Source organism: Triturus cristatus, chromosome 2_1 (assembly GCF_964204655.1).
Source record: "Triturus cristatus chromosome 2_1, aTriCri1.1, whole genome shotgun sequence".
NCBI classification, from domain to species: Eukaryota; Metazoa; Chordata; class Amphibia; order Caudata; family Salamandridae; genus Triturus; species Triturus cristatus.
Genome location: NC_140581.1, coordinates 422,023,144 through 422,048,033, shown reverse-complemented (window position 1 = coordinate 422,048,033; position 24,890 = coordinate 422,023,144). Strand labels below are relative to the sequence as shown.

The following is a 24,890-nucleotide window of genomic DNA, read 5'->3' as shown; positions in this document are numbered from 1 at the left end:
TTCTTCTGGTCACCACCAGAGTTCTGGGTTTTCGGCTTAAACCTGGTTCTGACCCACTTATCTGCCTTCGTTCCCAATTCTTGGGGAGAAGTTAGACCAGAGTCAACCAGGTATTGATGCAACAACAGATTTTGGCAATTAAGGATCTGCTCCCTCATAATCAAATTGTACATCCCTTGAAATCATTCACTTTGCTGCCAAGCAACCAGCCTTACAGAGCATTAACAGCACTAGCCACTAAGTCTACCCAGTCCTGATTCTGTGCCTTCTGGGTGTCTCTGAACCTCATGTAATGAGAAAGAGGCCCCCTGCTAATAGTGTTACAGTTCCTTAAGGCAGGGATATATAAATCAATGTGAAGACTTAAGGTAACAATCAATTAATATAATCCTACATTAATAGTAATTGGAAAGAGAGAAAACCAAAAGTGAATTCTGTTTTTATCCAAAAATACAAAATATGCTTTTATTAATAGTATTTGATACAATAACAAAGTCCATTCATACTATCTCACTCATATCATCATGCATACCATACCACAAATAACTCAATTAAAAACATTGTCAAAATGTTGACAATAACTTTGAATGGATATTATATATCTTCATATATAAAATTATTAGATAGTATTTCTTCTCATATGTTTGTATTTGTTCCCACGGATATTGAGGAAAAACACAAGTGGCACAAATACAATTAACAGTCTTATTCTACGTGCGTTTCGGCACTGGGAAGTGCCTTCGCTAGGAAAGGGCCACTGTTAAAACACGATGGATCTGTAAATAAAACACACCTATGAATATGGTTCTTTCTTCAAGACATTAATATTGATAATGACGTAAGACTACACAATAATATGTACTTGTTTGCATTACAGACTATGAAAAAAAGGGGATGGTGGAATAAAGAGTTCAGGGCATGCAAATATCTGCTATTGTGCTCTAGATAGTTGGATCAAAAAAGAAAGAAGAAAAGGAGAAGAACATGTAAACTATGTATAGTGAAGGTGCTGCTTCCAGTCTGTGAGCATAAATAGACTTATGTAGTATTCTTGCATGATGTTTTATTCCCTATGTTTCTCTGCTCTAGCTGCTCAGCCTGTGTGTGTTTGTCTTTTGTATGGAATGTTGGTGAGTGGACCTTGAGTAGAATGCCTGGTTGACTGGATGAGGAGTGACAGTTGGTGAGAGGGGCTGAGCAGCTAGCAGGCTGCTTCTGGTGGGGCTGTTTATGATGACTTGATGAAGACTTTTACTACCTGTTAACTTACCTGAATAAACCTACTTGGTTTACAACATACCAGCGTGTCATCATTACTACATTAATTTTGGCGACAAGGGTTGCAGGGTGTCTGATTAACAATATAATTTGAACAGTCGCTTAAAATGTGCACACTTTACAGTATCTGTACCGTTTATTACAGTGTTGCCATAATCTATTCTATTTTGTAGCGAGTATTTACATGTTTTGAAGTATTGGGTACTGTTACCATAGCTACATTTGGGAGTTTTTGTACCCTTACAGGAGGGTTGTTGTCTTGTATCTTTTAAATATGTTTTATCTCTTACCTTAGAGTTGTTATTGGTTTTGTTTCCCTTTCAGATATGGATGGGTTTTAGTCCCATATCCATACTCTTTGACACAGTGCCTTTACATGAAGTTTGGCTCTAGGGTTTTGGTTGCCCTTATCAATTGTTGCAGGGGTGGGTTCCCTGTGTGCATAAGACACCTTGTGCCGCACGTTATTTCCCCTGTGTGCATAATATTACTTTTGTCGCACGTTTTGTTTGTGCAAGGTTTAGACCTTGTATGCCTCCTTACATGGAGAGCACATTTGTTTTTTCACGTTGTCCCTTGTAGATGGTGGGGGCAGGACATTGGGTTTTTAGTCCCTTTAGTTCACATACGACTTGTATCTACTTGGACAGAATATACGTACTTTGTTGTTCCTTGGTTATGTTGGGGGCAGGATATTGGGTTTCAGTCCCTTTATTCCACATGACATTTTGATGTATTTTTATTTTCCGTATTTGAGGAGGGGGATGGGTATTGTATTTTGTATCCATCTTCCCTTCTTGTCTTTGGTTCATTTCTCGTGGTGCGGTGTTCCCGTCATCCCTGGGTCTGGGCTTTTGACTCTGTTTTAAATAGTTCATTTCCACTTTTATGATGTGGGCTTTGTTCCTTTCATCTTTGGGTTGTGGACTATTTATTATTGCTGTATTTTTATGTTCATAGTTTAATGCATTGGTTTTGTTAATTCTTCTGTTTCAATAGGGAAGAGATATGTAGTATTCTTGCATGATGTTTTATTCCCTATGTTTCTCTGCTCTAGCTGCTCAGCCTGTGTGTGTCGCTTCTGTATGGAATGTTGGTGAGTGGACCTTGAGTAGAATGCCTGGGTGACTGGATGAGGAGTGACAGTTGGTGAGAAGGGCTGAGCAGTTAGCAGGCTGCTCCTGGTGGGGCTGTTTATCATGACTTGATGAAGACGTTTACTGCCTGTTAACATACCTGAATAAACCTACTTGGTTTACAACATACCAGCATGTCATTATTACTACAACTTCACACCAAAGATAAACTAGATTATAGCCCAATAGTGCAAGATACCTATGTTCCTAGAAGACATTTAAAAAAGTGGAGCAAACGAATTCAGCATTACACTATGTTGTATTGGCAGAAAAAACAATATCACATTTGTATGTTTGTCAACAGACCATAAACAACAAGGGGCCTGACTTAGCAAGAACACCTTCCATTAAATTCAAAATACTGTAGGAGTTTCTAACGTCTTTCAAATACTCCCTCACAAGAGCAACTCACTATCGCCAATCAAAGTGTCAGTGTCTTCTATTTATAACAAAAATGTCAATACAACATAGGAAGACTCCCACCCATACATGAAAAAAGTGTGAGAAAGGAGAGAAAGCACCTAACGGTCGTAAGACCAAGGGGGGCTTGCTGGTTGGTACTCACTAGCACACCCACTTATCATCGGTTGCTTTCTCCCCATAAAGGAAAAGTGTGTGTTCTATCGTGAAATTCTCAAAAAATGGAAGAGAAAGAAGACAGTGAAAACCAAATGCAAATGAACTGTCAGTGCAAAATATCACTAAAAGTGCCCACTGGACCCCGTGAGAATAGAGATGCAATTCCCAACGTTTTAAAATGAGGTACAGCTATCTAGCTCGACGTAACTTTTATTCAGTGCTGTAAGCTTTCCCAATTAAAAATGGTTCTAATTAAACCATGTTCAATTATAAAGAGCCAACATGTTTTGTTGCCAACACTTTGTGCAACTTCTTCAGGGCTGCAGGGGTTACCAGTTCTCACTTCATACAAGATTCACATCAAACCTATAGTTGTATAACATTAAAAAGAAAGAGCGTGCCAAAAGTAAATACCACCAAATTATTTGAAGCACTCACACGAGTTCGGGATTAGCTTTATAAAAATGCATAGTTACCAGATAGTTGCGGAGATTCCTCATACCTGCAACCATCTCCTTACGACACACGCATCAGCTGATCACGTGTTCATAGGGTGACTGCACACATTCACTTCACCTGTAAATATGCATATATTACCACGTATTGCAATGCATGATATCTTATCGCATTCAGTGCCCCCAATAAACTCTGATGTCGATATACATGGTATGTCAGATCACTAAACTCCTTTAAAATCAATACTCTCTCCACATCACACATTTGCCCCTCATCTGACAATCATTGTCATGGCAGAGCAGTTACCAAACCGCAAAATCCATCTACTGAATGTGACCGTATTTTACTTAAATTGTAACGCTCCACATCACAGTAATTTACTCAGCGTGTACTTTCTTACACTGCCCCCACACTCAAACATTTTACCGGTGCCGAGTCCTGCCGGCGTAGTGAAGCTGTGATGATACGGTCATATTCTCTAGATGGATGTTGCGGTTGCAGGTATGAGGAACCTCCGCAACCACCCGGTAACTATGCATTTTTATAAAGCAAATCCCGAACCCGTGTGAGTGCTTCAAATAATTTGGTGGTATTTACTTTTGGCACGCTCTTTCTTTTTAATGTCATTGAACTATAGGTTTGATGTGAATCTCGTATGAAGTGAGAACAGGTAACCCCTGCAGCCCTGAAGAAGTTGCACAAATTGTTGGCAACGAAACATGTTGGCTCTTTATAATTTAACATGGTTTGATTAGGACCATTCTTAATTGGGAAAGCTTACAGCACTGAATAAAAGTTACGTCGAGCTAGTAAGCTGTACCTCATTTTAAAACGTTGGGAATTGCATCTCTATTCTCACGGGGTCAAGTGGGCACGTTTAGCGATATTTTGCACTGACCGTTTATTTACATTTGGTTTTCACTGTCTTCTTTTTCTTCATTTTTCGAGAATTTCACGATCGAACACACACTTTTTCTTTGTGGGGAGAAAGCCACCGAAGATAAGTGGGTGTGCTAGTGAGTACCAACCAGCAAGCCCCCCTTGGTTTTACGACCGTGAAGTGCTTTCACTCCTTTCTCGCACTTTTTTCATGTATGGGTGGGAGTCTTCCTATGTTGTATTGACATTTTTGTTATAAATAGAACACACTGACACTTTGATTGGCGATAGTGAGTAGCTCTTGTGAGGGAGTATTTTAAAGACGTTAGAAACCCCTACAGTGTCTTGAATTTAATGGAAGGTGTTCTTGCTACGTCAGGCCCCTTGTTGTTTATGGTCTGTTGAGTGGGGGGCGGCCTGACTGTTTCTCCCCCTGTTGCTCCTGTTGTGTTGATGTTTGTCAACAGAGACAATAACTGAGGTCCGCAACCTCTATTTTCTAAAGGGAGAATAACCACTGTTAGTCAAATGATAAATGAATAAATGGTTACAGAAAGTCTTCGGCAATGTAAATGTGCGTGGTTTTATACCTTATTTCGACATGACTTGATGAATGGAATATACTTTGGGAAAGAGATAATTGATATTCGGATGTAGCTGTGAGCTAAAATCAAATCTTCCATACGAGGGCGCTAGAACCAAGGGAGAGATGGTCCGTTAGTTACCACATGTAAAAATACATCTCACGGTGGTATATGTGGTATAAGACTAAATATAGGAATAGACCCTAACTAATCCCGTACGGTATGGTAACAGCAAGGAGGCTACGGTAATGATACCAAACCACCTTACTACAATGAGAGTAACTAATCTCCTGATTTAAGCTAAAGAGACAATGTCTGAATTTAATCCTGTACTGTTAAGTGGTTAAGCCAAGCCCATCAATGAGAGCACTCTTCAGTACTGAGTAATTGTCCGCATCCTCTTCTCTAACGGTGAGGAGCTTATCTCTACTTTTGTCAGCAAAGGAGAGCCACAAGATAGCTACCCATTGCTCTTGAGGGACCCTCTGAACTTTACAGGCCCTCTCTTAAGTAGATATCCATTTATGAATGTCATCCCCAACATGGTAGGGAGGGACAATCTTGCTCAGGTTCCTATTGTCAAAATAGCCACCTATGCCCTGGGTACTGGGTACCATATACTAGGGACCTATAAGGGTACTCCAGTATCCAATCTGGAGTGTACCTAAGTACATGTCATGCATTTTAGGGAGAAAGCAGATAGACTGGGGTCCTGAATAGCAGGATTCCAGTCAGACTAGTCAAAAACAGTGTAACATACAGCAACAAGCATTTACAATGCAATGGTCTCGGCAATATTATAGGTAGAGCTATTGGTATTGCTCATTATTTTTTTTATCATTTTTGTACCCCTAAATAAATGGCATTGTCATTTCTATTGCCATTAGTTTTTTTTTTGCATATGTGATACCTATTGCATTAGCAGAGAGAGAGTGAGGTAGTGAGATAGAGAGAGCGTGAGGTATTGAGAGAGAGAGTGAGAGAGTGAGGTAGATAGAGAGTGAGGTAGTGAAAGAGTGAGTTAGTGAGTGAGGTATTTTCTGACGTAGTGAGATAGAAACAGTGAGTGATGTTGTGAGATGGCGAAAGATTGAGGTAGTGAAAGAGAGAGTGAGGTAGTGAGGGATGTTGTGAGGTATTAAGATAGAAACAGAGTGATGTAGTGAAGTAGTGAGATAGAGTGATGTAGTGAAAGAGTGAGTGTAAGTGACTTTGTGTATTTGAGAGAGAGAGAGTGAGGTAGTGAGATAGAGTGAGTTAGAAAGAGAGAGTGAATTTGCGAGGTAGTGAGATGGCGAAAGATTGAGGTAGTGAAAGAGAGAGTGAGGTAGTGAGGGATGTTGTGAGGTATTAAGATAGAAACAGAGTGATGTAGTGAAGTCTTGAGAGAGTGTGTTGTGATATAGTGAGGTAGTGAGAGTGAGATAGAAATAGATCATAATAGATGTTCTTATTACCTAAGAGCCATTTTATTGACATGGCTGGGATTCGAACCACTACCCCTAATAGGAGCTCCACTCAGTGACCAATTTTAGAGGTTTAAGAAAATACCTGATCATTTTCAACAGATTTAGGTCCGTTCCAGGCCTATTTTCACAGACCTGGTGACGAGAGGCACATTTGGCAGGCCCCGGCTGGAGGTGTGAAGCCCTTCTGCGTGCTGGGAAAGTGACACCTCCGCGGGGAGAGGAGGCCTGGCCCCGGCTCACTTGTGCTACCCGTGTGAAGAGCATTTGTAAGAGACACACTTTTTCACGCCTGGCCAGATGGGCAGCTTCTGCCAGCCGTGGTTCCCAGGCCTGAGGGGAGGGGGAGGTGCGGTTTCATCCAGCAGCGATCGCGCTCTTCAGCGTGCTCCATTGTGGGGGCACGTGGACCGCACCTCTGTAGGACTCCAGACCCACGCTTGGATATTAGCAAAACATCTGCACTGCAACCTCGACATATGCACACAACCGAAGTCGTGCTGACAACACCGACCCAGAAGCCCGGGTGGAAATCATCAACAAAAAGTGATTTCCGGAAACACGTCACAATTTCCAAACGCCAGCACCAACTATGTTGGTCCCACAGGGAGGGGTGGGGGTGATAGAGGTCTCAATAGCCGTCCCTGCCACGATTGGACGTACCAAGGGTTACAGATATGAATAGTGCAGCAAACGCAGTAGCACCAGGACCCCCAGGTCTGCGAGTCCAATTGCCTCGATTTAAGGATGTAAGCAGTACCTAGCATACCTGCTGAGAGCCCCCTTAGGCCTAAGACTTGTGCCATGCCATGCATATATGTTGGACGCCAAGCCCTCAAACCGGTTGGCCCGGCTGCGAAAGAGAGAGCAAACCCAACGGTTCTCGCCGTGTAGATTCTATCTCCTCTTTCCTAGACCCGCGGCGGACATTTCAATTACAGGCTGACGTTTTACGCTGTTCAGGGCGGGAAACGAGCAGGGAGCCCACAACCTTCTGAAAGCATGAATGCAGGAGGGAGGTGCAGGAACTCTGTAGGCCTCCCTGCTACCCTGCGGGGTCTGAAGGAAGATGGCACTTGGGACTGTTTTCGCTCTCCGGGAGACGCGCTCTGAAGCCCTCGGGCGCCCCCGAGATGATCTATACACGCTGGGAACGCTGGACACGCTGGGACCACAGGAATAAGGCAGAGCAAAAGGCAAGCACACCACTGCCTTTCTCCGAGGCTCAGGCAAAGCAGAAATGCCTCGGAGAAACGCAGTGGCGGTTTCAGATTCGGGGGCGTGTTTCTTTTTCTCTCCTCTTGCCATTGGCAGGAGGAGAGACAAACACGCCTAAAAAGGGCGTTGCTAAGAAGTGGAAAGAACACCAAAAAACACGCCCCCGAATCTGAAAAAGATGGAGCCTATTTGGAGGGACGGCTCTCTCCTCCAATAGCTGGCCTCCGTTTAGGAAGCCAGCCAATGGAGGAGAAGCTAAAAGAGAGGCGGGCTAAATAGCCACTCTAGAAAACATTAAATCTTCCGACTTCCGGTTCTGCCTTCGGCAGACCGGTAGTCCTCGACCTAAAAAGTGGGGGTAACTGTAATAAGCAGATCCTACTTTCCTACAATCCTTTTTTTTAGTAAAAAACACTATTCTGTCTACTGTAATTGCACAGCTTACTTTACTCTTGTGTGGTTGGTGGGATTGCTGAGAATACATTCTGAGCAAGGCTGTAATAAAATTTGACAATGGCTAGGAAACATTGAATATCCCAGAGGAAAAACGCTAAAATTCTACTGATGCTGCATATATCTCTCCCTACCAATGACTGAAATAAAAAATGTATAACCGCTAAATTAATGGGGGCTAAAATGGATGACGTCTGTAAAACTGTTTTATGTTGGCCTTCATGCCAAACACTTTTAAGAGAATCAAGGCCCCCAACCCCCTAGTCCAATTTTCTTTAATCTGGAACAGCCTGACCTGAAATGGAAGCATAGAACTCCAAGGAGGTGGTGCTGGTTTTAAATAATTTTATGAAGAGCTAATTATTACATGCCCTTTGTGATTTTGTCTACTTTAAAAATAAAGATATCAGATAAGCCCCAGAGGTTTTTAATTCCAAATGAATTTGCAAGACACTTAGTCAAAATCTTCTTTTTATTTTTTATTCATCATTTTCGATTACAAGAACACCACCAAGTTTAATGACAATTGTACAGTTTGCGTTTATAACAAAGGACAGTAAGTTGCATATTTGTTCTGCTGACATAGTGAGGAAGCTTGTTACACAGTTGGATCCAAATCATTATCTAAAAGCAATGCCCTTGTGGCACATCTGACATTACGTTACCATATGGTGAATCGGTCCACTGCGACCTCAGTAGATCTAGAGCGGAGAGCGACATCATGGTACAAAATGCAGACAAAAAATGACAGTATTCACAATGTGTACATGACATGAAGGCACTAGCCCCAGGAAATCAGTCCTGTTTAGCCTATCCTAAAAGCTGCAAGATGTGTGAAGAGGTTGCCGGATATTATGTGGGCGAGATGCGGGTGGCTGCATCAATGCATACAGCTCACTGGCTGTGTCACAAAATGTAAGAGTTTATAAGCCACTGCGCAGCAATGGGGTGATGACCGCTCCCTCAACACAACCTCCTGCTTCGCCAGCAAAAGTGCAATTGCTACGAAGTGCCAGAACACCTTTGGGATGCTGTTCACATATCACACAACCACCAGCAGAGGCTCCGGCTTAACCACCACCTCCATCATCTGGGAAAGCTGTGTAAAAATGTCAAACCAGTAACTGATAATGTGTGGGCACATCCATACTAGGTGAAAAAAGTATTCATCTTCGGCACTGCATTTGGGACATGTCGAGGGGCGCGCAGTGTCCATCACGGCCATGAGACTGGGAGTCAAGTAGTTGCATCAAAGGAATTTAAAGTGCAGCAATTTATGTCTATGATTGGGGAAGACTAATTTTCTTTGGAGACAACAGTAATACCAGACATCATCCGGCAGAGGGTACTGCAGGTCCTTCCTTCATGCCTCACGCAGACAGTCATCCGCAGTGGGCAACATATCTAGAAATGTGTGGTACAAACTGGAGACAATATGTTCACAGGTTTCATCCTCAATAAGAAGAGTGAGTGTGTGAAGCCGTCGGGAACAATGAGGTATGAGGGTGTCTGGGCCCGTAAACCGCTCTGAATATGATGGAAAATGAACCTGTAGCTTTGTGGTGGCCCGCTCGATACAGATCCCCAGTGGTGTGTAGCAGTTCAGTGTGCATTTGACAATGGTTTCTGCCATTGGGGTGAGCCAGTGCTTGTCTAAAAGAGGTATAGTAGAGTAGTATAACTGCCCCATTCCCAGTAGGCACATGAGACGGCACCACACCCAACAGGTAGTGGAGAGTGGCTGTATGTCCATGGGGTTTAATGGTAACCCCATTGGAAGGATGGCATTCATTGGTGTATCACTCACTAAATCCCGGTCAATATGATCATAAGAAGGGCGAGCGCCTCTGTGGTACGAATGGTACGTGTATTGACACTGAGCAACCAAATAATAAAGCTGAAAGTCTAGCCCACCGAAGCCACCTCTTGCATAGGAAAGGACTAGCACCCACCAATCATCCCCCGCTCTACGGCCGACCCAAATTAATCGTACCAGGCAAAAACGTTAGTAAGGGTAATGGGAATATTTAGAAACAAGTTAAGACATAGGGAAAGGACGAAAATCTTAATAACGGCCTCACGGCCAGCCTAAAACAACGGTGACTTTATCCACCTCTCGATTTGTGTTGTTAGTTTACTCACAGCTGAGCCATAGTTCAGGCAAGGGACCTATTTCTTATCACAATCATATCACAATACCAAGATATTTGACAGTATCATCCTGCCAATGCAAGGGGAATCACTTTTAAACTGCTGTGTGGCCGCTGTCAGCGGAAAAAGCTCGGATTTACTCCACTTGATTAGGAGACCCAAGGAATGACCGAATCTTTGGTTCTCCTGAATAATAGGATGCAGATTTGTGTAGGTATGCCTGAGGAAGACCAATATGTCATCCACCTAAAGAAGTAGCAGTGGTCCGGTGTAGAATTGTAGCCCACGCCAAAGATGTTTCTCCTGTAGGTGACGCACTAAAGGGTCCATGGCAATAATGAATAGGAGTGGGGAGAGTGGGCATCCCTGTCTGGTACCCCTGGAAGGTGTGACTGCAGATGTCAAAGAACAGTTGACACGAATACGAGCAGTCTGTTTAACATGAAGGAGCTTGACTAGGGCAAAGAACCTGTGTGGGTTTCTGCAGTGTTGCAAAAAGAAAGTGCCACTCCAGAGAATTGAAGGCCTTCTCTGCATCGAGTAAAGCTACAGCTGCAGGGGCCCCATGTGATATTCTGTTCAAAACGGAGAACAACGTGCTCAGATTCATGGAGGTGGATCGATGCAGCATGAAGCCGGACTAGAGAGGAGAGATAATGGTTCCTAGAAGGAGAGACAATCTAACAGTAAGAACCTTAGCAAGAATCTTGTTATGAAAATTCCGTAAAGACAACAGTCTATAGGATTGGGGATGGAATGGGTCCTTTCCAGGTTTTAATAGTAGTATTATAATCGCTTTGCGGAACGTGAGAGGTAGCATACCCGTCTCCAGTGATTGAGCGTAAAGTTCGAAAAGGCAGGGAGCAAGAACGTGTTTGGATGTTTTGAAAAAAAAATTCCAGTGAGGCCATTACAGCCCTCAGAGCTGGGGGCTTTGGACCCATCCATGGAATCTTGTAGAGCTTATTTCCTCAAGTGCGATTGGTTCACTCAGAAATTGTTGCTGTGGAGCAGACAGCCAGACCATAGCCAACTCTGAAAGGTAGACCACCAGGGCGCGGCCCTCCTCTCCCCGGTGAGAGGTGTATAGCTCTTTTTAAAACTGTAGCAATTCTGCTAGTACCCTACCATTATCTGAGGTCCGGCCCACGTCCTCAAGTGTGACCTCCGGATTGTAATCGGACCCCCGCTGCGGGCGGAGCACTCTCGCGAGCGTACGACATGGGTGCTCTCCCTCACCATATCGGCTGGCTCTCACATATTTTCCGAGGAAGTGCACCTCGCAGTCAGCCAATTTGCAAAAGCACAGAGGTGAAGTTGGCAGTCAACAAAACTCCCAGGGGCAGCAGCATCTATATGGTGTAGAGTGGCTTCAACTTTCTCCAAGGTACAGTGTATGTCTCATAGTATGCCGCACTGCTTAGCTATAACTACCCTCAGAAGAGTTCACCGCCGGGATGAAACCCCGAACTATAATATGGTCTGTAACCACCTTCTCTAGTAATTTCATGAAGTCATGAAAAAAATCGGGAGAGTCAATGTTGGTGGCTTAGATATTTAAGAGCAGCACGATTTGGCCTGCCAGTCATCCGATAACCGCCACTTATCTCCCCTCTGTGTCTATAATACTATCTATAAAGGAAAAGGGGACAGAGCTGTGAATCGGAATGCATACCCCACAGGAGTATGAGCTATAGTTGGATAATTATCTATGTGTAACCCAGACCGAGGCATAAGTCATAGTGGAGCTTGGAGACCGGCTGGTCTCCTGCAAGAACACAATCTTTACGCCGTGCCTAACGAGGTACGGCAGCACATGTTTACCCTTGCGGGGGTTGTTAAGGCCTCTAATATTCCAAGTCATGAATAGGATCTCTTGTCCACCTGTCGCAGTGCTACAACCCATGGGCATTCTCCACACTTGTCAAGATGATTGAGGCATCAGGGGTCCCCCTGAGTTGGCGCCAACTCAGGGGGACCCCCAGACGCCCCAGTCATCTTGGCAAGTGTGGCTGTCTCTTCACGTTCTCCAGCGTGTGCAAACAGTAATTTGCGCGGTTTATGATCTGTATGACCCATGCTGAGGGAGCAATAAGCAGAGGCTTGGTGGGCTGGAAAGTTAAGCTCCACTGATTGTAGGCAATAACCCCAGGAGGCCTTTCTACGACGAAAATTGAGGACCGAAGGAGTGCGAGCCAGAACAAGTACCCTCAATGCGGGGTTCTGTGGGAGCTGGTGGTGGTGAATGTGGTAACCTGCGCAATCACGCTCCTGGGGTCGTCGAGGAGCCACCAATATTGGGGTTTTGGCACTGGTAGCCAAATTTGATCTTGATCTACCTCCAGTAAATGGGACTACAGCTCCCAGCAGTGCAGCAGGCTGTTAGCAGTATGCAGGGGAAGACAGGAAATCACAATTGAAGGCCGTAGGTCGCCAACCCCTGACTAGTGGCCAAGGCTGTCGCCGACGCTCGCTAACCCCGTCTTGGTTCCTCCTGCAGCAGTTCCCGGCAACAGAAAGCAGCTGTCAGTCTGGTCCCAGCGTGCCGCCGCCCACCTCACTCCACTGCCCGAATTGGCCCCTGACAGGATAACGTGTTGCGTTGAGGCAGTGATGCTTCACCTGGCTAGATGTTGCTGCCCTATACGGCCGGGCCCAGTGGCCTGAGGCAGACCCTGTAGACCGGTGAGGCTGTGTAGTGCGAGACGCTGCAGGGGGGCCCAGCGGGTCTCGGTGGCCCCGACCTCAGGCTCACCCGTGGCTTCTGTTGCTGCGGGGCCTCCGAGGCATGCCAGACCCACCAGGTCACCTCTGTCGGGATCTTTTACATCACAGCCCCCAGATCGGTAACACAACCGGGGCTGGGGCCTCGGCCGGGTCGCGGGTGTGCTGGGCACCACTTGGGCCGATGGGGATGGCCCCAGGTATATAATTATCGGGCATTTGGGGAACCAGCTGGCAGAGCTTCAGCGCCATGGGGCCATCTTGATTTCTGGCCTGGCCATGTCCCCGACAAATTCTTCTTTGATATGTTTGTTCTCAGCACCTGTGAATGCACAAGTCTGAATTGTGGCACCTTTCTCAAGGTAGTTTGACAGTCAGAATCTATGTGCGATACAGTTTTTTCAGTTTCTACAGCATTTGACACAAGCTCTTATATAATTGGGTTCTTTAGTGGTTTTGGTAATGTTTACATAATACGACTATGGGTAAGACTGCATTCCTGGGATTATCTTAAAGTGTGGAGTGTCCAATCCAAAGGTAAAAAAAATCTAATGCTCGTCTTAAGTCAGAAGCAAGTAATAAGTGAGTTTGAGCGAAACGAAGACCAGATGCTAGTTTGGAACCATCTACTACCTTTTCTGGGTACACCTTCACTTCTGGGAGTTATAGAGATGCTTGGTAGCTTATGAAGCTCTAGGAGTTTTAGGAAGTTCTGATAGTTTAAGAGTGTCCCATTCATAGTAAAATCGATTTAGACCATCCCTACATCGAAGACTAAATTTGGCCTTATTTAGGAGTAAGAATATTTCTTCCAAAAGTTATGTAAAGAATAGTCAGTTGGTGGCACACAAGCACATCAGCAGTTTTAGCTAGAAACATGTAAAGAAGGGGCTGAATGAATGGAAGTTGGGGTTTGAGAATACAGGCAACATACACATTGAGTATTTAACAGTGTACATATTCGCCTGTGAACGCAGCTGAAGGCAAGGCCATTATAGGAATCTGTTTCGCTCATATCCAAAATACTGATGAGAGAGTTTGCTGGGTGGAAAGTAATGTGTTTGTGCATGTTGGAGTGTGAAAAATAACACTTTTTTTCTAAATTGTGAATAGCTACAGTACATTTAGATCCTGCCAGTAAGATGTTCGTTTGGCTTTTAAAGATACCGTTGATTGGTGGAGATATATGTGACTGTTCAATGATTGTTAAATGCATTCATAAATACTTCTTAGGTTGTCTTAATAAGAGCAAGATAGCATGGGGATGAGTGAGAGCAGTGTTTTAAAATGTTCAACTAGTCACAATTAAGAAGTGTGAGTCTCTACATTTTGCTGGACAAAGGTTGGTGAGCTCTTTTGTTTTAAGTGCTGGTTGTAATTAAACATGCAAAAAAGAAGCAGAGAACTCCAGGTAGTTCTCAAGTTTAGGTGGAAAGCAGCTCCTGTATAGAGCACTCTCAACATCAGCGACTCTCTCTAGATCTGCTCAACTCAAATGTCTGCTTTTCTATCAAAGTCTTTAAGTATAGGATTAGCACAGTGCTATCCACGCCGAGATAGAAACGGCTAAGGTCTTTTGCCATTTCTACAGCAATGTCTTTAAGAATAGGACTAACACACTGCTGTCCTTGCCGAGCTGTAAAATGACAAATGCCATTTACCACTTGTTAGAAATGGGATTTCTGGTTGGCTAAGGCTTGCGCCAAAGTCAGGCAGAAACCACCACTCTAGTCAGGGCAAGGAAGTTACACGCCAAAGATAACCCCTGCTCACCCCCTTGGTAGCTTGGCACGAGCAGACAGGCTTATCCCTGAGGCGATGTGTAAAGCGTTTGCGCGCGCACCCAGCAACAACACCCAAGGCCCACCACAAAGGAAACTCCACACAAGGTATTATATAAAAATAACCTTTGTATTATACACAACACATTAGATAAAAACACACACTTTACAATGTGCCAACAGGCACGGGCAGAATTTACAAGGGATTATATATACAGGGGACAGGGCCACATGGACCACTGTCAGGAATTAGCACTTTGTAGGAATAGCACTTAGAACGTAGGAATAATATTTGAGAACATAGCACACAATCACTGTAGCACTAAAAATAGAACATGTAGCACACAACCAGTAACTACTGGTATCAGAACGTACCACCTACGCAACCCTAACCACCTTTAGGAATACCACGCAGGGAACTAGGACCTCACTAGTACCACCTGTACTAGGGAGAAAACAACCACCTAAGTATCACAATACCTGTAGGGGTCTAAGCACATAAACACATGATGCATAACATTCAGAGGTGTAGGGAAGGAAAATATCATGAGGACATTGCGCAGGCGTAAAAGTACATATATGCAGATCACCAGGTACCCTGGGCGAGGGCACAACACAAAATAACTGTCCCCAGGCCAACTGGCCTCTCAGGGGGGGGGCAGAAATGACCAATATCCAAGAATGTCAGGGCGCGACTGCGCAGGCTGCGCAAGCCAGGCGCACAATGCCCAACCTAAACGTGGCAGCTGCCCACTAAGTGCTGGGCAGCTGTAGGGACTGAGGCCTGGGCACCTCTGGGCCCTTAGACAGTTATTGCCCCCTGAGCCTCGCAGGCAGGCTCTAAAACAAGGAATGCCCCTGAGCCTCGCAGGCTCTAAAACAAGAAATGCCCCCGTCGTTGGAGCCCTCTCAGGCTCTTTAAACAATGGCCTCGTTGGAGCGCACTAGCGCTCGGAATCCACCAATGGCCCCGGGGTTGGAGCCTTCACGGGGCCCTAGGCAAGGACAGAAAGGCCCCCCAACAGTGGAGTCCCTCTGGACTCGAGTCGACTCAGGCCCCCACTGGAGCCAAGGAGGTGCTTTCACCAACTCTGTCCCCGAAGCGCTGCCGCTGCCCACTGTCAGACGGGGCAGCGGGAGGGAGGGATGAGCACTGCGCCCGCAGTGCTCGTCTTCATCACAGGGGCGGCACCGGACAACGCGCCTCACCACATCCCCCAGCAGCGGAGCCGCACTTACCGGCTTGCGGGCAGGCAACACACGGAGGCGGGGTGGGCTCCCGGTCCTCCTCTCGTCGGAGTTACTTCTCTCTCGGTGGGGCTGAGGGCAGTCACGGCGCTTCCTCTCTCTCTCCTTGGTCGCGCCGTGATAGCCCTGCCCCGGACGGGTTCCGCTTCCTCTGGCTACTTCTTCGGGCTGCACCGGAGCGCGGGGTGGCCTCCCGACGCCTTCCGGCTCTATTTCCTGGCACAGGAGCGCGGGGTAGGCTCCCGCCCGCTTCCTGTTTTGAACGAGGCCCCGCCAACGTCCCAACCAGGACAGCCTGACTTCCTGTCCCAGCCCGGGCCGCGGCGGTGATTTCGATACCACGCAAATAAGCGGGGTGGGCACCCGCGACAGCACCGGTATGCGGAGTGGGCTCCCGCTATCGAAATAATAAAATAAGCGGGGTGGGCACCCGCCAATGACCACGGCAATGCGGGGTGGGCACCCGCTTCAACTCTCGGCCACCAGAGGGGGAATCCCTACGCCGGGGATTCCCTCGTGTAGGAGGAGCGGTGCTGCAGGGGCGACACAGGCGTGCTCTAGGAGTGCTGGGGCACCAAATAAAGCGTTCCAAGCGCTCTAAGTAAAATAAGAGCGCTTCCAGGCGCTTAGGGGCTAAGAAAAGCGCTTCCAGGTGCTTAGGGGTGCCAGTAAACACAAAAGTCCAGCAAAGTTCTTCAAAAGGCAGGGGGGCATGGCTGGACCCAGAGCCAGCTCACTGGGCCTCCAGGCAGGGAGGTAATCCAAGTGGCGGTCCTCTGGTCCAGCAGCAGCAGCCCCCCTCAGGTAAGATCCTGGCAGAGAACAGTTTCTGTGGGGACACAGCCCCATTTTTATACAGGCAAACCCTTTGTTCTGGGTTCAGGGTGAGGGGGAAAACCAGTCGCAGCTGGTTGGGGAGCACCCTTGATGTGCTCAGCCCCTCACTCTATTCACTGGCAGGGCTAGGGTCGTCAGTCGCACCACAGGGGGCGGGGCCAGCATTGTGTGTGGAAAACCCTGTCCTATTCAGGACCCAGGTGTACTCCTCCCACCCATCTAGCTGCTGATCTCCCCATTCACCACTGGGTGACTCATCCTGACTCTGGGGAATCCCTAGCCCGTCACATGACATGACCAGCCAATCACGCGACAGACACACTGCACACAGAAGTGCCCACTTCTAGAAGTGGCACTTCCACACTAAGTACATGCACGCCGCACACATCATCGCGCAGCATTCACTCCCACGAGTCCGCACATACCAAACTCGGGCCTGCACACCCCACGCATCAGGAACTACTAGGGACACATACATTCCCCATGCATTCCTATGGGAGGGCAGGCCTATCTCACCACATGCACTCAGAGCACGCACGCACTTTACCCTGGGACACAGGGAAAGTGCGCAGGAAACCAAAAAATCACCACACCAAGTCATCAGTAAAAAGAAAAAAAGTTCAGGGGTGAACCTGCCAGAAGGGCCAAGTCCAACACAACCCCCTTCCAGCCAAAACGCAGGGCAGCCCAATCACCACCGTGATGGACTTCCCTGCTTGGGGCGATAGAACACGGACGCGGGCCCGCAACTGCAGGGACACCCTCCGGTTCTACGCCACGGTGAACCCATGGAATTCTTTCTAACACCACTGTCTGGACCAACTGGGCTACCCCACTGGTACTCCCAAGCTGTCCGCGGCCAAGACCAGGCCCTAGGCCACCCAGGTGCCACTGGTCTTTGCCTAACCACAGAGTGGGGGGTAGTAACCCCTGGCACATAGCGGCCATTCTCCACTCTTCCTCTCTGAAAGACAGGACTAGACTGCCACTGGTTCTCCAGCCTAGGGTCTACACCCTCAGGCGGACCAGGAGTCTCAGGGAAGGCTCTCCTCCCCCTACCTCTTCTCCTAGGGTTCCTCCTCCTCTGGCGAGGGGTACACCTAGAACGCCATTCCAACCCAGGGTTTAACCCCTCAGGTTGTACCGGGGGCAGAGGTGGGCTCTCCCACCCTCTGCACCCCCTTCCAGAACCCTGCTCCCTACCAACTGGGGCGGTACCTCTGGAAGAAGAACTGGTCGGGACGCTGATTACAGACGTCCCACCCTTCAGGTCAGGCTGATCCCGAACCTGGCCTTCCAACCTCCGGCCTAGAACCTTTGGTGGAATAATTAACTGGCACTCCAGGACTTCTGGGGATCTCCACTCCATCCCCCTGAGGCTATCAAATGACACGTATGTCGAGCGACTGTCTGTCTGGCGCTGATCTCCCGTCCCCTGTCCACCTGACAGTGCGCGGAGATCCCCCAGAACAGAAGTGGTGTCACCCTGGTCACTACACGGGAACCTAGCCCAACTGGGAAGTCCCTGACCCACCGGCTCTTCCACTGGGGAACTCATCCCCCAATCACTCACGCTGGACTCCTGTACCCTCCCTACCGGAGCGGTACCGCCAGACTCCAGAACCACAGGAGCCCTGGTTACAGGTGCCCCAGGTCCTCCACTCACTAAGAGATCTTCCTCAAGTGGACTAACAGGACAGCCTAGGTCCCCAACTTGGTGTTCCCTCATGAAACCATCCAAGTCCTGAGGCAGGGTTTCGGGCGTCTGGGGACCCTCGGTCACCCCCTCACTCCTGCTCCACTGAGCCAGGCAGCGAGCCCCTACACCCTCCTCGCTATCCTGGGACCTAGCTGGGCTACACTGAGCCTCCTCCACCACGCTGGGCTGGAGGATCTCTGACCCACTATTGTTGGAATCACTTACTAATGACACTAGAGAACCTCTGGCCCTTTCCCAGCGGTCTGCTTCCTCTGCAAGTTCAAATGGACAAAAAGAGTTATACCTCAACAGGTGTTGGCGCAACCCTGGAGAACAACTACTGAGCATCTGCTCCTTGATAATCATATTTAGTACTCCATCCAAATCCTGCTCCGGGTTAAACACCAACCAGTCCACCAGGGCATCATGACATTCCTCCACAGCCTCCTCCCAAGACTGGTGAGACAGCTTCTTACTGCCCCTGAACTTCAACCTACATTCCTCCTCTCGGGAACAAGGTACCACACTCGGGGAACTGGGACTGGGACTCTCTATACTGCACTTTATATTGCTGCCCCCCCTGGACTCCACCCTCACTGGGGAATCCAGAAAACTACCACTGCGCTCAGGGGACAGGGAAAGGGGTGAGGCGCTATCTTCTACGCTGGACCCAGCAAGGGACTCCCTACCTACGGGGTCCTCACTCTCTACTGGCATCCAGGTACTGTCATCTTCTTCTGAGTCTTCAGGGCTCCCCACAGACCCACCACCCTCCAGGTGTGAGGCCCGGGCCCTTTCTTCCTCACTGCGCTCACGTTTCCATTCATCTGCCTGCCATCCAATCATGTAGTTCCTCAATTCGTACACAGTGTCTGACTCGCTCACCCCTATGTTTCTCTCTCTACAGAACCTTTCCAACTCCTGCATACTGTAATAAACTAGATCACTGAGATCAAAAGCAGGCTCCATTCTGGCAGACGTTCTAGAGAAAAGATCACACAGGGAACCTAGGGGTCTGAGCTTAACAGGAGTACTCAATTCACAAAAAGATTCAGCAAGCTCTCTAACCCAGAGAACTCACACTCACTTGCCTAGTGCCACTCACCACTCATCCACACACAACCCTCCCCTCGGACTGGTAAGGCAGTTTCTACCACCCCTGATTCCTCAACCTGACCACCACGTGACACAGGTACCAACTCTGGGCGCAGGGCGGGGGACAAATGTACAGGACACTATTACGCTGCCACCACTGGATCCCACCCTCTGGTGAATCCAGAAAACACAATGCACTAAGGGGGATGATCTACCCTCCCGAGCTAGGGACACCTAACTCACAGTGCACAAAAACACATTTCCAAGGAAATGACAATTAAAAACAATTTTAAAACAATAATCCCTATACCATGTGATTTATCTAAATGCAGAGTTTTGTAGTGCGGCCAGTTGCCGCTGCGGTACAGCGCAAACGCAAGTCCAAATCCCACCGCTGATCACCAATGTTAGAGTGGTGGTTTCTGCCTGACTTTGGCGCAAGCCTTAGCCAACCAGAAATCCCATTTCTAACACCACTCCAGGCACAGTATTACAGCTTTGAATTAGTAAAATACCAACCAAGCCAACCTGAAATGAGTAAAAGCAACCCCTGACAGTGTTTCGCTCTAATTAGAGCTTTTCAGAGAGGTATAGCTTTGTCCAGACACAAGGGAGCACCCAGTATAAGTCAAGTTGTAATTAAACATATACACATCATTACTTCCTTAACCTTCCAGATCAGGGCGTTCACTTGTCCACCCCGTACACCCGGATTAGTAGTCAGGCGGAGAAAGTTGTTCAAGTGAGAAAACGTAGCAAACACAGGGAGATGATGAACAGAGCACAGAAACTTTTCAGACACTCTCCCCCAGTCACAGATCTGGATTGAATCCATCATCGTTCTTTAGCTCAATTCGCCACCCCAGTTCAGACACAGCTATATGCAAATCAGTCTCGACCCTGTGCCTCATGGGAACAGTCCAGCCCGAACTGCCAAGCTATGTCTTCCATGGACCGGAAACAAGCATCCTGGGACCGGTTTCGGGCTAACAGCCCTCATCAGTCAGGTTAGCTTGAATCCAGTGGCTAAGTGAGCAAGGGACCCATGTCTATGGATACCCTGCCAACCGCCAACCTTCCGGTCCAACCTTCCAGTCCAAATCTTGGGGCAGGGATGTGGGCAGGGACACAGTTTTACCGTTCCCAACCAGGACCTGGTGAGGGTAAATGGAATGTTGTCTGCTCCCTCCTTGTTACCAGCCTGGTAACAAGAAGGGAGCTGACAACACTCCATTTAGCCTCTCCGGGTCCTGTCCCAGGCCTTTGGGCCCCAACTTGGCCCCCAATCTCACAGCAACAGAGCCAGAGAATGAGAGGCAATTCATTTCCAACAGTGATTGAATGAAGGGGGAAGGCAGAGATAATAAAGCAGCCAAAGCGCTCCCAGTCTGCACCATCATGCCCCTGCATCCTATGCTCCACTAGCAGCATGTATCTTTGGCCAGAGAAAGAGGCCCAGGGCTGAAGACAGCAACCCTGGCTAGCCCCAGACCACCTCCAGCCCTTCTCTCCACAGTAACAATGCCATCTGTAGAGGGCATAGCTCTATGCCAGAAGCAGAGAACCAGGCTGATAGATCGCCACAAGAACACCAGTGAAACCAAAAAGAAGCACCCACTAGCTCCCTCATAATCCTCAAATATGGGGAATCGCAGTAAAATCTACCCTACCCCCACCATGAACCTCTGTCCCTTCACCCACTTGCCTAGCAGATGATGATAAATGAGAGTTAAACTGCCTCCAATGTGGTCTGCACAGTTATTCCTAATTCTGTCCTGTTTAACTTGCAACTGTCATGTGCATGGGTGGACCTGAAAGCCATAAACTGTACTTCTGACCTGCTCCACTGCCCACATTTTAGCAAGGCCTTTTAGAAACTTACAACACTGTGCTTTCTCTTTCTCCTGATGGTTGTAATGTAGCATGCCCTTAAGGAAGTGTTTTCTTTTAATTCTTGGTATACAAGGCCTTTGTAACCAAGTCCTAGATGCTGAGTTGATTAATAAATAAAGAGACACAGGTCAATATTAAAGTGGGACAGCAATTGCCTTGGTTTGCCTGTTGATTTTATTTAACTTTGTAGCACGTCATTCAAGGTTTTTATTCATAGAAGTAATTCCATAGATTGGAATGAATTGGTGTCAATATGTTGTTGTTGGTGACATTTTGGGACTTAGTCAATGATCTTTCCTATTGGTGTGCTGGAAGGCCTTTTCTCCATTAAACTGAAAATAATGTATTCAAAAGAAGGCTTTCCCTGACTATGTTTTAAAGCTTTGGTTATCTGATTACCTATAGTGATCAGAGTGAGACCTTATTTTCTCTATTTTATTACATTTTATCCTTGTTTCCATCAATGGTTTACTGTCATTGCTTTGTTATTTTGGGGTAATGGCAGATGTAACTAATTTCATTATGCTGTATTGAGTTCCTTCTTCATTTTGAAGGCTTGAAGTGTAATTCATGTTGAATAATCTATACTTTTTTAGGTTTTTAATATGGTTTGTGTAGAAGTATTTTCTTTTGGTTAAACTAGTTGCTGAGTGACTCATCTTTGCATTTATGTATGATTATTTAAATAGAACACACCTAGCCATAAAGTAATGAAGCACTGTCCAATAGAACAAGAGGCTCAGTGCAAGGGCTAATAAGACATGCCTACAAATTTGGGGCTGAGGGGGTGTTGTCTTTGTTGGCATTCATGTGTGGTGAGCTGTCAGAGTAGTCTCTTCTGAACTAGGTGTTTTTAGATAAAGAGGGCCTTTAAGTTGTTGCCCAAGTGGAAGAGTGAAGTTGTCCTTTTGATCTATATTTAACTGGAGTTCCAAATCATTGACATTTCACTAGAAAAGGTCTGGCCTCTGGTTGTTTCCTTATTTTCAAGCGTTTTTGTCTGCTCGCTCTTTGATTGTCATTCTTCACCAGATAAATAGATTTTCTCTGAAAGATGGGTATTGTTAAGGGTGACATAGTAGAATATAAAGAAGCAGTCTTGATGGTTATTCCTATTTGCAATGGGACACCAATTTTGGTTCCTGGAATGTGGAGGTAACATCACAGAGGATCGTGGAGATCCGCGTTCTTTATCTATGAACTTGTTGCACCCGGTTCATTTGGGCTGAATTTAAACTGAAACCAGTTGAGCTGCCTTTGACCTCTTGTTGACACCGGAGACCCTTGCATAAACATTAAACATTCTGTGCATTTTTCAGGGATTGGATCCTTGGCTTATTGTTGATCTTTGATGCCTGATTATGCATAGAAGACTCTTCCGATTTTGTTTTTTTTATGTTTAAGATGGGTGTGCCTCATCTGTCTCATACATTATGCTACACTTTGCTAATGTAACTTCTACTCCCGTTGAGAGCACTTTATCTGTCCAAAGATGTTCAAATGAGCGAAAGATAGGAAGGTTCTGCATGGTTTTGGTACCCGCACCAGGGGAATTGTTGATGACAGGCAATTTGACCTCAGAGGCTATGGGCACAACAACTATATCGAAAAACATCAGAACACTTATGGAGACCGAGTGATATATTTTTAGACAAGGGGATGCTGCAAATTACAGTACCAGTATTGGCATAGTTAGCTTGAAAAATCAGCTCACAAATACTGGTTTCACTTTAAAAAAGTCCTAAATGCACATACATGGTTATGAGTTGAGATGAAGACACACGTGTACAGTCAAAAAACGTTGTGTGGGTTATCAATATTTCCTCAAATCTTGCTAGTTTCAATTAAATGTGGCTAGCCATTTAATGGTTGTAAGAGTTGGATAAATAATTTCTTGGCCACTTCCTGGAGTGGAGAATGGTTCACTGTTTCCAGCCATGAACTCTTTTATTGGTTGCACGATATGGTCTGTACTAGGATGTCAAGCAATTGTTCAATTGTTATTCTTCTCTAATGAGAACTCCAGTGGTTTGCATTATTACTGGTAACAGTAATGGCATCTTAATTTGCATGTACCATTTGTATATTTTAAGGAATTGTAATTAAATTGTGCATGTTTAAGTAAAATATAGCAGTCGACAAATCAATCGGATAATCCTTTATTGAATTGGTTATCTAATACAAATTTCAAGAAATGGTCTATCCTGTAAACATGATGTGACTGATGCTTTACTTTTTCTCACATTCTACACATTCCTAATTCAATTTGTTCTTTAGTGATATTGTATTTTATTTCCTTTATCTTAACTAGTTTTATATGTATTAGTTTCTTTTTGAAAATCTTCCTCATTTCTTCTTACTTACAGAGCATAATACGTTGTGATGAAGATGAAGCACATGTGGCATCCATGTATTGCACAGTCTGTGCTACTCACCTCTGTTCAGAATGTTCTCAACTCACTCACTCTACAAAGACACTTGCAAAGCATAGGCGTGTGCCTCTGGCCGATAAGCCGCATGAGAAGACCTTATGTTGCCAGCACCAAGTTCACGCCATTGAGTTTGTTTGTTTGGAAGATGATTGCCAAGCCAATCCTCTTATGTGCTGTGTTTGCAAAGAGTATGGAAAGCATCAAGGACACAAGGTATGTACTCTAATAGATTTGGTTACCTGTTGCACTTGACAGGCGTTTGACCAGAATGCAGACGTTCTTGGCACAGTGTTATCTTGGTTACTCATACATTTCTCTGTGCTGCCAAATGCTGCTTAAAGAGTTGGTAAGACTAGGTTACATTGAAAGGATGGACCTAAAGGTTAGACAGGAAGCAACCAGAGAAAGTTAATGAGGATATGGCTAAAGGCAGTGATCCTGGTGTTAGTAAGATCACGCATGGAATCACGCATATTAGTGCGGATTGGGCTACCAGATTCTCAAGATACTGGACTGGTACACAGAGATTAATATGTATTGGAGGCAGTACTTAGTTAATATACAAACTGATTCACCTCTTATACCAAGGAAATATTCTCAGCAGCGTTCTCTTGCTCTATAAGATTCATGGCCATCTACTCAGCAAGCCCTACAACAGTTTGTTAAAAATCAGCTCAAGCTCTCTTTAAAAGCCTTGGTATGTTTCCATCCTTTAAAGCTGTATTTGCACAGTAAGTACCACAAATCTGTCTGGAGGAACCAAGGGCGAGAAGGACGACCATTCCATTTTGCAAGTCGAAAATTGCAATGTTTTGTGACTTGCAGTTTGCTGCTCACAAAATGTACAGTGAAATGTACAGCAAAATGTACAGCAGTGTCTGAGACACTGTTTGCGATTCTCAAATGGGTCGCAAGAGACCTGCCTCATTAATATTCATGAGGGAGGTCGCATTTTGCAACCTATTGGGAATGGCTTACAAA

General features: G+C 46.2%; 1 protein-coding gene across 1 annotated transcript in view; it reads left to right on the top strand.

The window, feature by feature from the left end:
* Positions 1-24,890, top strand: part of TRIM23 (tripartite motif containing 23) — a 536,318-nt gene that overhangs the window by 191,251 nt on the left and 320,177 nt on the right. The window contains exon 4 of the mRNA XM_085631767.1: positions 23,844-24,122. Coding sequence (XP_085487893.1) covers positions 23,844-24,122 — 279 coding nt within the window. The remainder of the gene's footprint in view (positions 1-23,843; positions 24,123-24,890) is intronic.